Here is a 13,786-nt window from a genome sequence, read left to right on the forward strand (position 1 = left end):
TTTTTTTTTCTTCTTCTTAAACAAATAGAATTATAAATTTAAGCTCATATTTTAATGGAAAAGTTTATAAACTTTTACCATAGTACTACGTTTTGGTCACAAAACACCGACCAGAAAATATAGACAAAACGTAGTGTGTAGTTTCATACGCCTTAACATTTTGGCTTTTTTGGCACTGTGTACAAAGTAAACTGCTTTTCATTAACTATTATATATATATATATATATATATATATATATATATATATATATATATATATATATATATATATATATATATATACAACTATATCTATATTAACTATATCTATATCCAGAACTTTGTGCGATGGGATGCATATTCAGTTTTACGACGGTTATAATTTGGATAAAATGTTTTAGTTTCCATTTCAGTTAAAGACACAACTTTTGCAATTTTTTGAGAATTCTTTAAAGTTGTTTAGGATTTCTGTGACGTAGTGCAAAAAGTAATCTTTAAAAATGCGCTACAAGCTAATTGATAATACTTCAAACAAAATATTTGTTTTAACTGCTAACTCCAGAAACAAATTGTAATAGAAAGTAATAATCAGATTCTGTTGTGCTTTTAAAAATATTTTTTTAAGTTATATATCAGTTTTTGATTGTAGCTCTAATAGTAAAAAAAAATTAAATTCGGATTTTGTTTATACTAATAAAAAGTTTCCTTTACAATTTTTCAAGTTTCTCTCCAATTTGGTTTCCCGCAAAAATTTTTATGCAGAGTATTCCAGATAAGCCAAAAAGAAAGCGTTTACAGTCTTTAGCACAAACTCTTTTACTGATATTTTAATGTTTTATTTTTTAATTTTGTTTTGTTTTTTTTTGTTTTTTTTTGGTTTCTAAATTCTGAAAAACTTTCTGGATAATCTTGCAACTATATTACTCATTAATATAATTTAATAAATTTTTCAGTACAAAAATATAGAAAAATTTAAATCTATCTTTTATTAGGATATTGATGTTAAAAACGTAGCACTGATTTTATTCCAACTCTTTTATAATCTTTGTAAAAGTACATGTAGATAGTTATTTTATTTTCACATTAATATACATTTTTATCAAGATTTATTAAAAATCAATTTTATAAAAAAGAAATAGCAACTTATTTTTGACTCATACATAACAAAGGTGATATACAAAAACTTGTTTCATAACTAATTATAAAAACGTACAAGTTGTGCACCAAATCTTCCAACTGGGAGGGTGACCCATACTGATTCCCAGAAAAAAAAGAATATATATATATATATATATATATATATATATATATATATATATATATATATATATGTAAAGTTTGAATGCACCATTTATAACTCGAGTAATACTAACGTGACCATGTGAGTATGAGATAACTTAGCGCTTACAGTAGGACACGGGGGAGATTGAAATACCTTGGGATTTTTCGCCCATTCAACCAAGTGAGACCAGCGTCAAAGATTTAATATGCTCATGCTTCGTTAGCTTACGTTGCTAAGCATTGTTAAGCTGGTTTTAAAATTGAGAGTTTTACGGTAAAAATGATAAAGAATTTTTATTTTCTGAAAATAATTAATCTTGGAAAATTTTACTCCGCAAAAACAAATACCACACAACTCCTATATGCAAAATTAGATAGAAAATGATTCATATACATGATTTGATACAATTTTTAGGGAAAATGTTTCTCATCAATATTGCTCTTTAACTTCAGCACTGGACATAAAGGCTTCCAGATTGTTTTACAGAGCTCGACAGGCAAAAGGGTTTTTCAAAAAACATGAGAACTGCGAACTACAATAAAATATTTTTAAACTTCTTTGTCCTCCTCTTTCAATCGTAATACCCTTATAAAGTTATCTGCCATAAAACTTGTCTCAGAGCATATTCCAAGTTAATAAAACCAAAAACTGAAACATTTCAAGATAAAAAAACAAACTGCAAATTGAGGGGAATTTAACACACACTGAGGTCAGTTCAATAAACACTGATAGCAATTCAGAACAAAGCAGCATAAAAACCTGTCAACAATAACAAACTAAACACAAACCCCCTCATAAACAAACAAACAAGAAAACATCCCCCCCCCCCCCTCACATTAGAATTAAGTTGACTGATTACAGTAAAAAAACGGTTTTAAAAATCGACAAAATTGATTGTACCTTAGAAAAATTGCACAAAATTTTTTTCTTGACTTTCAAGTTTACATAAAGTAAATATGGGTAAGATGAACTGAGATTTAACATCTAGATGAAGAAAATGCCTCAGATCACAGAGAGGTATTTTCTTTATCTGGGGGTACCAAATGATAACTGTTGGCGGGCAGAATTTTTATCTTTCTATTACAGATAGTGCTTTATATGAAACTAGGGAGCAACTGCTTTATGAGCTTTTTTCCCGCGCGCACAAGAGTAGTAACCTATATGTGCAACTAAAATATAATTCGACCGTTCAAAATATTTGATTGTTATTTTAAGCTAATGAAAAAAATCTTTCAAAATGGTGAGAACCAGATTAGTGAAAATGCATTTCTAAAAGAGTTTGCTGACATCGTGTTCAACAATCCGTACACCGATTAAGAGCAAATAGTTAAATAACGTCAAATTTGCTCTTTAGAGAGCGTTAGAAAATTAACTATTAACGTCTACCATGAGAAAAATCTAATAGGTCTTTATCCAATAGATTTTTTCTATTTACCTTTATCAAATTGAAATGTTTTTTATTGCCTCACTTTTTTTCAAAGTCTGAAAATAAATCCCGAGCGAATAAACCAAACTTTTAATTTTCAATACATCTGTGACGTACTTAAGTGACAGCTCTACCTGCTTTCTTATACTTTATTTCTTTTTATACAAGAATATCTTCACATATTTAAGAAGACTATACTTTATAAATCAATAAAATTTTGTATTTGCCAATGTTTTAATTGTTAAGTTCTTTTTAGCTTTTAATATTCCTACTAATAGTAAGCGCATGCTTTACTAATAGCTATCTTAAAGCCACCGCCTTCTTTACGTATAGGCAAGGTAGGCTGCAGCTAAGGGTCTCCGAATATAGGCGCCCCAAGAATTCTCATAGTATATGAGAAGACCAATGACAAATTTGGATTTCTAATGAACACTCAAACAATCGCCAGCAATTGTTATTAAAATTGTTCTGGCGAATAATCATTTTAAAAACTAAAGATTATTATCAAAAATAAGCTCTGCTCAGCATGTCACAAGAAATGTTGTATCTTTTCTTAATCTTTACTTAATCTGATGTTCATCTCAACATTGATTTTGATGATTTTACTAAAAAGTTTTCAAGAAAAAAGTACGAAAACGTCACATGTGAGTCATTGGTTTGAAAAATGTTTACTATTTAACTGCTTTATTTCATCTTTATAATTCTAAAAATAAAATTGGGGGCCCCCAATTTGAGTTTAGCCTAGGGCCCCTCGATGGCTTTTTGACGGCCCTGCTTAAAGTATAAACTATACATTTAAAAATTGCAATTCTAAAAGTTAAAATGAATAGTATCATGTTTCATTTCGTCATCTGTAAGTGAATCTAAAATTTGTCGAAAAATATTTGATCTCATTTTAAAAAAAAGATGAAATAATCGATGCATGAGGATAAAAAAGGCATAAAGATAATAAGAATATGAAACATTCAATAAAACTGCGGCATCAAATGACGTACAATAAAAGAATCATAGTTAAGCTTTAAAAATAGAAAACAAATTTTTAGCATTATTAAAAAGAATTTATCGCTTGTTTGTGCCTTCCAATTATATCCAGAGACATTCTGCTTATAACAATACCTCTGAGTTTATTACAACTTTAAAAATCATAAAAATTTGTAATTTAACATTTATAGCTCATTTTATGAGGCAACAGAAATGCATATAAAAATAATAATTACCTTTTTTTTTAATAAAAAATATACATATATATCGCTAATAAATAATTTAACTTTTTTAGTAAGTCTCCTTTCAAAAACCTGCGTGGTACACTATAAGTAAACAAGAATTCTTTATGGTGCAACACATGTAAACAGTCGAAATAAGCTTTTGTTTTAAAACTGATATCGTACGAACGTCAAACTATTTTGTGTTTAGTTTTACTCGAATTAAGAGCATTTGTGTTATGTCGATCATTTTTACGTCGTAAAGATGACACGTTTAGAAAAATTTTTCCTAGGATTTCCTAAACTATCTTTTGCGTGCTTTCGACAAATATAAGTGCAGATTCACTTGCAATCAATCATTACTATTTGCAATAATGTACATTTTGCTCTTTTTCACAAGTTTGACATTTGACCTCGCAGCACCATATAAACTTACAGCCACATTTTTGTTTTGTAAACTCTTTTTTCGTGTGATGTCCTCTATCACAACATAAATGACTGCATTGATTTAGAATTATAGTTTCTTTTGAACATTCCCGACCTGCTGTACCGAACGAGCCAATTGAAAAATTACGGTCGCAGTAACTCGGCGAATCTTCGAGATAAACCATATCTTTTGAAGTGAACTTGTTGAATTCAGAATTCATCTCTACAAGTTTTGTTATTTCTGTGTTGTTTCCGTGGCCTTTTTGCGACAATTGAACACGAATTGCACTTTGATGAAGTTGTTCCAATCTATATCCAACATCTTTAAATTCTGACAGTTGTCGATAGCATGTCTTCGTCGCGCAGTTTTTTGAGACCCCGTGACAACGACATTGAATCTTTGATTTTTCAAACACAGCCTGGAAAATATAAATTACTATTTTCAGATTTTCCTTCGTTTTTTAAAGTAAAAGAATGATTTTTAAGTCTCCCTTTAACAGTTTAAAGTTGTGAACTTGAAATAAAAAAGTAGATCACAAACTTAATAGAAAATGAAATTGACGAAATTATTTATCTAAGTAAAATAATTATAACCTATCCCATAAAAATTATTTAATTTTTTTGGGATAGGTTATAGTTATTTTTTATTTCTCTTTCCTAAATTGAAATTTTAAGCAATAGGCCAAATTAATCATGCTAAAAACGAATGTAACGTCAGTTTTAATGAAGCACTCAATAAATATTGAAATTCAAGTCTTGAATTTGCTTCATCTTTTTGAGTTTAAATTTAGTTAAAGTTTTAAAGTGGCACAAAAAAATTAGGAGAGTGCTTTTGAAATATCTGAACTGATCCTGTGCCTCTGCAGAACATATTTAATATCTAAGGTACGTGTGGCACTTTAAGATGTCTAGTATTAACATATATTTAAAAGTGTGTGCGTGCAAGCAATCAAAATGATGCTTATGCAACGGAGCCTTCTAAAAAGAGATAAACAAAAACTTGTTTAACCTGTTCACTGACGATTTGGAAATAAAGTAGTTAGAATATGTTCTGAAAACCAGGGACGAATGTTGTACAATCTTTTTAAAAATTTTGCGTTAGGTAGTTAAATGTTTCTTGTCTCGTGAAAATTATTTCGTTAGCCAAAAGTGTTACTAATATATCTAACCATAAAAGAACGTTAACAAAAAAAAAAAAAAAAAAAAAAAAAAAAAAAAAAAATGAGTAAATGATATTTATGGGCCTTCCTTATAAATCCCTTTTAACAAACGAGTGATACAGCCTATTTATTGGCTGTTGTTTTCTTCAGACCTAAAATTCACTAAACTAAAAAAAATATTAACATATTAATATAAATCTTTGAACAATCATACCCATCTTCCAGCTTCATTATTATGAAGATTCATCAATACTCTTCCAAAACTTTGAGAAGAATCTTTCAAAAGATTTTCCTTGGCGTCTACAAATTCTTTGCTGAACTGATATCCATACGGTAAGTTGTCTCCACATCCGTTCCACAAATCTGTTTTCGGAAAATTATCTGGTTTACCTTCTTGGCTGCACGAACAGTGGGAGGACAGCTTGTTTTCCATGCATGCACGACTGATTGAATGCATAGTAGCAGCGGCTAGAATCGAATGCACAAATGCTGTTTCACGAGTTCCTGAACAAAAAGGTAATAAAAAAAAAACATTCGCTTTTAATTTTAGATTTTATTTGCTTTTTTCCTAGGATTTTTATTCAAACAATTAAAGTGCAATAATGTTAAAATGATGATTATAACTATTGAAAATTATGATAATTATGATAACTATGATAATTATGATATATTGAATATTATGATTATAAATATATATATTCATATTCTTGTGATAATATGAATATGTATATTTTTTTGCTTTAGAACTTCACAAAACTTGCAAATAAAAAACAGCAAATGTTTATATATTACCAATCGGCATATTAGGATGAAGAAACGGAATGACATCTGGTTCTGGAAAAGTGCAGTTCCATCTTCTTCCGCTAAACTGTCTGGTGCATTCTTCTAGAGCGATTCTCCTGCCTTCGATAATGTAAGCCATGTGATCGAAATACGTGTTGCAAAGTTTGATTTGCTGATCAGTTAAACTCCGCCTTTTATCGCATATCTTTATAACATTAAACAAGCTGCCGCAAGATGACTTGATCAAAATGCAGCTGAATAAAAACAGACAAGACTTATTGACGGTCTAAAAAATTGCGACCAAAGCATAGTTTTCTTTTTGTCGCATGTTTTCGCTTTATTTTGATGTTTAACACGATCATTATTTTTGGTTCGTTGTTTTTGTAAACGACATTTTTTAGAATCTTTAAAAACGACAAAATTAATGACGCTTAATCTTAAATTTAAAAACTAAGTTCGAAATTTTCAATATAATTTACTTCTAAAATCATGTAGAGATTTTCTTCTAAAGTCATGTAGAGATTTTTTTCTAAAGTCATGTAGAGATTTTTGCGTTTTGTTATTTAAACTATTCACATATTTCAATATTTATCAAAATAATTTAGCCATAAGTTTTGTAAAAAAATGCATGCAACAAAAAAACCAAACGAAATTATTAAGAACACTCATAACCAAAAGGGAAATAATAACAACGATACGGTGTGGTAACTAAAATATTATTTTTGTCGGAAATATGAAAGTAATATTATAGTTATTACACCCGTCTTTATGTCGGAACAACGAAGTAAAATAATCATCTTACCATAAAATTAAAAAGAGAATTTTGTGATTCGTTTGATAATTTGACATGTTTCTTGAACGAGCTTTATTATTATTATTATCTGAAAAATAAAACGTTGTACACTAATCAGAAACCGTTCCTTTTTATTATAAAGTTTGGAAGAAGTTGCACAAGCTGTAAAAAAACCTAAAATGAACACAGGTACTTTCTCAGCATTTTTACTACTGACATCAAAATGCGTCATTTCCGAATATGAAAAAGAAGACTTTTAAAATACAGTTCCTTTTTATACCGATCCTTTTAAGAAAGATACCTTTAATGTGACTGTAAAACGTGATAATTCCTCAGCGGTAGTTCAAATGATTCTTTGTTTAATTATTGCTTAATGAGTTAGGAGCAATCGCTGATTAAACTATTTAATAAAACAAAGGTTCGTTTCAAGATACGCGTGTAAAGTTCCTGTACCCATTTCATTCACAAATATGTTTTAGGACTACGTAATCCTTTCCGATAACATTTCCACTGTTATTCTTTTACTTCAGCAGGGTTTTTACCGACATATTGTGTTTGATTGTGTGGATTGGCGCTTGTTAGGTAATGTAAAATAGGCTTTAAATGTAACGAGTTTAGCTTTAGCAGCAAACAGTTTTTAAGTTTTCAAAAAAATTACATTAGCAAATTATCACTGCAAATCTCCTTCAAATTTTATTATATAAAGATTCCAGGAACATAACCACATATATTAGGGTATAAGTTAGCCTGTTATAAAAGTCAAACTGTTTTATAAGTTTTAACTGAAAAGAGTAGTTCAACGTGTTATAACCAATCCTTAAGTCAAGGTGTATTTTACACAAATTATTAATTTTGCCTTATTACGTTTTTAAGGAAAATTTTAAAGCCATTCTAAATGGCGTAAAGTCGCGACTAATGCACCGGTATTTACGACATTTACGTAAATTTAAATACTTTATTTGGATAAAAGATTATTATTCCTATGTAGTATCACTATTTAACAATGAAGCTTTGAATTTAAAACACCTTTCTTAGTAAAATAACTTTAACAACAAAACCTTTCAATTATACAGCCATCAAATATTTTTAGCCAAATGATTTGAAGCGAAAACGTTCAGTCGATTATTTTGATGTAGCAATAAAGTTAATATGAAAGCAGATTTCACAATTATAGATGAACTAAATTTTTCACTATCATAATTGCATAAATTATTACAGTAATTTCATAAATTATAACTAATCTAAAATAATTAAGTTAAATCACGTTTAAGGTTAAACAATAGTCATTGTTACCTCTCAGTATACGTAGTGAACTTAAGGTGATTGCATACTTATTAATGTATATTACGAACTGGAAAAACGACGGAATAAGGCTGATCCCATAAGATTATTTAACCGCAATAAGGCAGTTGTTACACACTAAGATTATTTCAATAATCCTATGATAATTTGTTCCAAATCTAAATACAGTAACCACAATAAAAAAAATATCTCAAAAACAAACTATTAACATATTCTTGTCGTCTCTTGTCAGATCAACTCATATAACGTAAACAAATCCGAACTCTATAAAATCTAAAGCAATCTACAGAAGCGATCAGCAGAATTCAATAAAAATGTAATTCGGACGTCAATTGCACTGGTTGCCTTTTTAAATTCATTATGATGTTGAATATTATAAATGGTATCTAAAACTGTTTTTTTTCATAAGTAGAGAGTGAGCACATGGTTTGTCTCAAATTCATTAGATTTTAAGAAAACAAAAGTTTTGCTAAAAGTTTGCAAATTTGTAGACTTTGAACATATTTCGAAAAGTTGTTCTTGATTTGTACCGTAAGTTATAGTTATATATAAATAGTTACCAAACGTAAAAAAATGTTATAATATAAGTATTACATATTATATAACTAAGCCGTGAACCGGAAGTATATCCAACGCAAACATAAAACCCTAACTCGAATTGGAAATAGCGCCCGATAATTTGTAAAGGCGCCCACTAACTTGAAGTGGCGCCCCTTATTTTGACGGAAACTTCAGAGTAAAAGGATCTTTTTTAATATAACATACCTTAATTCTTCAAACCAATGAATTTCATCTACTTAAAAATTGCTTATGAACATGTATAAAGATAATTTTTTCGCAACAATTATTCCATTTACTTATTCGAGATAAAAAAAAAAATTCTTCGGTTATAATAATGATCACCGTCTTTAGAAGCGGTATTTTAAAAAAATTTGCGTTATCAGTTTGTTTTCAGTCAAACTTGATAAGCTCATTATGCGATGATCGAATAAAGTAAGCTTTTTCGTAAAGTTTCTTTGAGATAGAGTCAATTATAAATGAAGATTTTGGGACCATTATCTCTGCGTGAGTCCATTATTTATCAGCTTCTTGATACATATTAGCTTTTCGCTATTACGAAAGTACGTTTTATGATGGGAGAATTTGTATGAGGTAGGATTTATCTATTGTAAAATTGTCATGACGCATTCTTTGATGAAAGGCATGCGTTTTAAAATTCGTATCAAATTTCTGAAAACGTATTATAAAACTCACCAGTGTTGACTACAAAAGCTCTGGCAGATTTGAGTATTACGCTAAACGCGGTTTAAATTTTTTTTCATCGGCGCTGTCTTAATTTAAACAAGAAAATAAAAAAAGTCACGGCCCTTGAGTCTAACACAGATCTTAATTCGTAACCAAAGTAACATAAATATTTAGAGATGCATAAAAAAAAGTTGTTTAGATTTGTTAAAACATAGAAGTCAAAAACCAACTTGTGCCCCATTTAAATTCTTTGAAGTTTCGGTTTTTAGAAAATACTGTCCGAAGACAGATAAATTAAAAAGACAATGCTGAAGTAAAAAGAAAATGAATAAACAATGATACAAATACAGTAACAAAATAATTAAAGATTGAAGTTTATTTTTGGACAAAAACTAGACGTTAAACTAATATAAACAATGATTAAAAGTTTAATTTACTGCTAATTAAATACGTTATAACTACCCATCTTAGCTATTATAAGCATTTGATCATTTTAGCTAAAAAATTAACAGACATATATATATATATATATATATATATATATATATATATATATATAAAATTTGAGTGGCACTCAAAAATATATACACTTATAAAATTTATGATAACGTCCTTTTTTTTGCGGTTATATATGATAATCGCACACGACAGATCTTTGTCGAATTAAAATAACCGTTACCTGAGAGCGGAAACAATTTCTTTTCAATGAAGTTGACGGAAGATCTAATGGGATAACTATTGTAATTAGTAAGGAATATATTCCGCACCTTTGTCACTATTTTTTTTAACAATTCAGACAATTGCGGCGGTAGTGATTGAAAAGGTTTTTGTAGAACTAGTTTTGATATTTAAAAATAGAAAAGGTGTTGTTAATACCATCTTTGATTATCTTTTGATATTTTTTCAACATTCCTTCAATAACTTTTTTTAATTATAAATAAATTAGTCTCTTTTTGGAATTTAGAACAAAGCAAGAGCTGTAAATAATATTTCTTTCTTTTTTACACGTCTCAAGTTACAAAGTATAAAATATGTTTGTCATTCGTTTTTAGTTCTTAACGAAGTTTATCTATGAAGTTTATTTTTGAAGATTTCTTATTAAGTTTATTTATGAAAAAAATTTTTTACTTATGTTAAGAAAACATTTCACGTTTATCAGCTTTGACAAAAATTTTTATATTAATTTTTTCCTGTGAAATGATTTTATTTTTCTTTACGTATTCTGGTATCTAGAAAGGAAAAAACTATATTCTTACCGCGAACAAACCGAGCTACCAACACGAACTTTCCTTTACATGATAATTTATTTGATCATAGAATGTAATCCGACCATTAGCTGAAGGCTACCGCTTTTTCATTAGAAAATATTTGGTAATCTTTAACTTCATACGACTTAAGGACCAAATTTCCGTTTCTTTTTATTATTTACCGCCGCAGATTATCTTTTTTTTACTGATAACAAGTACCTGATTAATAAATTTACTTACCACATCATAGTCACAAAGTAAATATTAAGACCGTTATCCCATTTGTAAATGCCACTCAACGGTTAAGCAATGTAAAATTTATACGAAGCGGAGGAACCTTTTATTAAAGCTTATTATTCGTTACTTATTGTTCAATAAGTTGGATCGATTTGAAAGGAAAATCGTTACCGATGCAAATCTAACTTCATTTTTTTAGCACTGTTTAGAAACCTAGCATGAGTTAAGTTGAAAATAAATAAAGTTTTGTAAATTCAACATCGCGAACATCGAAATCCGTTTAGCTAAAGGTTATTGAACAGCTTAAAAACCATCCTGATTTGGAATTTTTGCAACTGGACCTGAAACGGATTTGTGTAATAGTTTTCAATACAAGACAAATTTATTGTGTTACAAAATATTTCTTCGGAAACTTTGGTCGTAAAATTATTTTACTGTTTATAAAACCACGTGAGCATAGCCAACATCAGTATTTGACATAATGGCAACATAATGGTCAGATCAAAAGGCTTTTTCTGGAACTATTGACATACAAAGAATCATTAAAAGAAACTTTTTGTTGACCCGATCAAGACAATTAATTAGGTGTGACAGGCAATAATCGTGTAGAGAAAGTTATCCCACAGCTGTTTCCACGATAAATGGCACATTTCAGTTAATGTATTTTAGTTAACAAGTTAACATTTTTCCAAAATTGCTGCCGGCGAGAGGTTTGTCTTATTATACAATTCCAATGAATGGTCTAAATAAACTCTACATGCACTTAAGTTAACTATTTTTCAAAGTTTAGAAAAACATCGAGTTTTTGATTAAGTTTACTAGATGTTCTTTTTATGTTAAATAGTGTTAATAGAAACACGAATATGCTTGCAAAAATGTATTTGATATGCAATAAACTAATTTATATTCGTAAATAGGATGTGTTGATGATGCTAACGTCAGCATAATTTTGGGAAGTTTCCCCATCAAGAAAGAATAACAGTTAAAACAGTATGCGCAATACCAAATATCACGTCAAACTTTTTGTAGTTAAATTTTTGTAGCTATCTCTACATGACACACTTTATTCTACAATGAGAGACGCTCAAATATAGAGTTATTATGTAAATACAAAAAAGTTTTCTTTAATTAAAAAAAAAAGAAATAGAATGAAACGCACATGCTTCAAGGCACCTAAACTCAAACCTCAATCTTCTTCTCAAAATAACTTAAAAGATAAAATGTTCATCCCCGGCAAATTGAAAACAATTTATAATAATTTCTTAAAATAAAAACAAAATCATTTAGCATATTCGCATTATGATATCGCACTATCCGATTAGACATGATAAAATGTTGTTTCAATTAAATTATATCGCTCCATGTTCAACGTTTGTACCATGTTCAACGTTTGTACCATGTTCAACGTTTGTACAATCTTCAACGTTTGTACCATGCTCAACGTTTGTTCCACTTTCAAATAAAAGTATTGAAAACGAGTTTACCACCAAAAGTAGTTTTTAGAACATAAAGAAAATTATAGGCAAAAGAAAAATAAATAAACAAATGCCAAGTATTTTCAAACGAAATAGCTCAATTTCAAAGGGTTTTTTTAAGCCATTCGAGAAAAAGCTACTTATTGCAGTAAAAACGCGATAAAAGCGCAGATAATAAGAGCAAAATCAACCGTCGGCTAATTTGCATTAAATAAAAATTTAATGTCTACAACCAAATAGAAATATGGGGTTTGAAAGTTGCATTAGAATTTCGTGTTAACGGAGTTCGATCAGGAATTTGAATTCATGAAATTGACATCTTACCTCCAAATAAATTGGCAGTTTTGAGAAAGCCATGTTTTTCTATATTTATAAAAACAAACAAAACAAAAAACAAAACAAAAAAATACAAAAACAAAAAAAAAAACAAAAAAAAAAAAAAAAGGAGTCGATCGCTTCTCATGAGAGATAACATTCTTAAAGTAATAAAAAAGAAGCCCTTCTCTTCGTTATTGACATCATAACTCACATTTGTATTTGGCATCTTAACTTGACATTTGATATGAGAAACCGGATTTGGAAACAGACAACTTTGTTTAAATTACTTTTTTAAAAAGTGTCTTTGTAAAAAGATTTTTTAAGAAACAATTTTTGGCACAACAACCTACTTGCCAATTTTTTTTTTTATTAATGATGTAAAGTGTGGATAAAGAACCAAAAAAAATATTGTTTTGTCATTCAATCAATTTTAAAATCCAAATTACAAATCAATTTTTTAAATCAAATTAAAATAATGATAAAGATGATGTATTTTTTAAAGTCAGAATTAAGTAAAAACAAGCTTTGAAAGGAATTGTCATTAAAAAAAAAACTTTGAAAAATCGTGTTTTTTTTTTTAAAAAAAAAAAGCAGTGCTTATAACGTCTAATGAACCTCAGTTTGCTGAAACTGCTTTTGGTAGATCTTATAAAACTGAGATGGCCACAAACGAGGCAAGGTTCATTTAGAAAAGCAAATACTTTAAGCTAAAGTAAGGATTTCTTCCACGAGTAACAATATCATATGACAACTTCACTTGACGATGGGTTGGTTATAAAATCATATAACAACTTCACTTGACGATGGGTTGGTTATAATATCATATGACAACTTCACTTGACGATGGGTTGGTTATAAAATCATATAACAACTTCACTTGACGATGGGTTGGTTATTAAATCATATGACA

At 28.9% G+C, this 13,786-nt stretch overlaps 1 protein-coding gene across 4 annotated transcripts; it reads right to left on the minus strand.

Moving 5' to 3' along the window:
• Positions 1-3,355: 3,355 nt before the first annotated feature.
• Positions 3,356-11,232, minus strand: LOC145182513 (protein Wnt-5b-like). 4 transcript variants are annotated; one of them, XM_090077199.1, is made up of 5 exons: positions 11,087-11,232; positions 7,062-7,140; positions 6,269-6,513; positions 5,691-5,980; positions 3,356-4,735 (listed from the first exon to the last, which is right to left on the minus strand). In XM_090077199.1, the coding sequence occupies exons 2-5, from the start codon at positions 7,106-7,108 to the stop codon at positions 4,253-4,255; spliced, it is 1,065 nt and encodes a 354-aa protein (XP_089933325.1). In that variant the 5' UTR covers positions 7,109-7,140; positions 11,087-11,232; the 3' UTR covers positions 3,356-4,252. The 4 variants fall into 4 exon arrangements, with proteins under 4 accessions (XP_089933325.1, XP_089933324.1, XP_089933326.1 ...); XM_090077198.1 differs by lacking the exon at positions 11,087-11,232 and adding an exon at positions 10,856-11,028; XM_090077200.1 differs by lacking the exon at positions 11,087-11,232 and adding an exon at positions 10,279-10,303.
• Between the last annotated feature and the right edge of the window lie 2,554 nt (positions 11,233-13,786).

The sequence above is a fragment of the Hydra viridissima genome, unplaced genomic scaffold, assembly GCF_058129835.1.
Source record: "Hydra viridissima isolate aposymbiotic clone 2 unplaced genomic scaffold, HvirCarnegie_v1 scaffold_2, whole genome shotgun sequence".
Classification (NCBI taxonomy): Eukaryota; Metazoa; Cnidaria; class Hydrozoa; order Anthoathecata; family Hydridae; genus Hydra; species Hydra viridissima.

Bases quoted from the DNA above. Each gene is read 5' to 3' on its own strand.
- LOC145182513 (XM_090077199.1), bottom strand. From the start codon at position 7,108: ATGTCAAATTATCAAACGAATCACAAAATTCTCTTTTTAATTTTATG. The intron at 6,514-7,061 runs GTAAGATGATTA...GTTTTTATTCAG, and splicing joins ATTCTCTTTTTAATTTTATG to CTGCATTTTGATCAAGTCAT. The intron at 4,736-5,690 runs GTATGATTGTTC...TATATTTTCCAG, and splicing joins ATAATGAAGCTGGAAGATGG to GCTGTGTTTGAAAAATCAAA.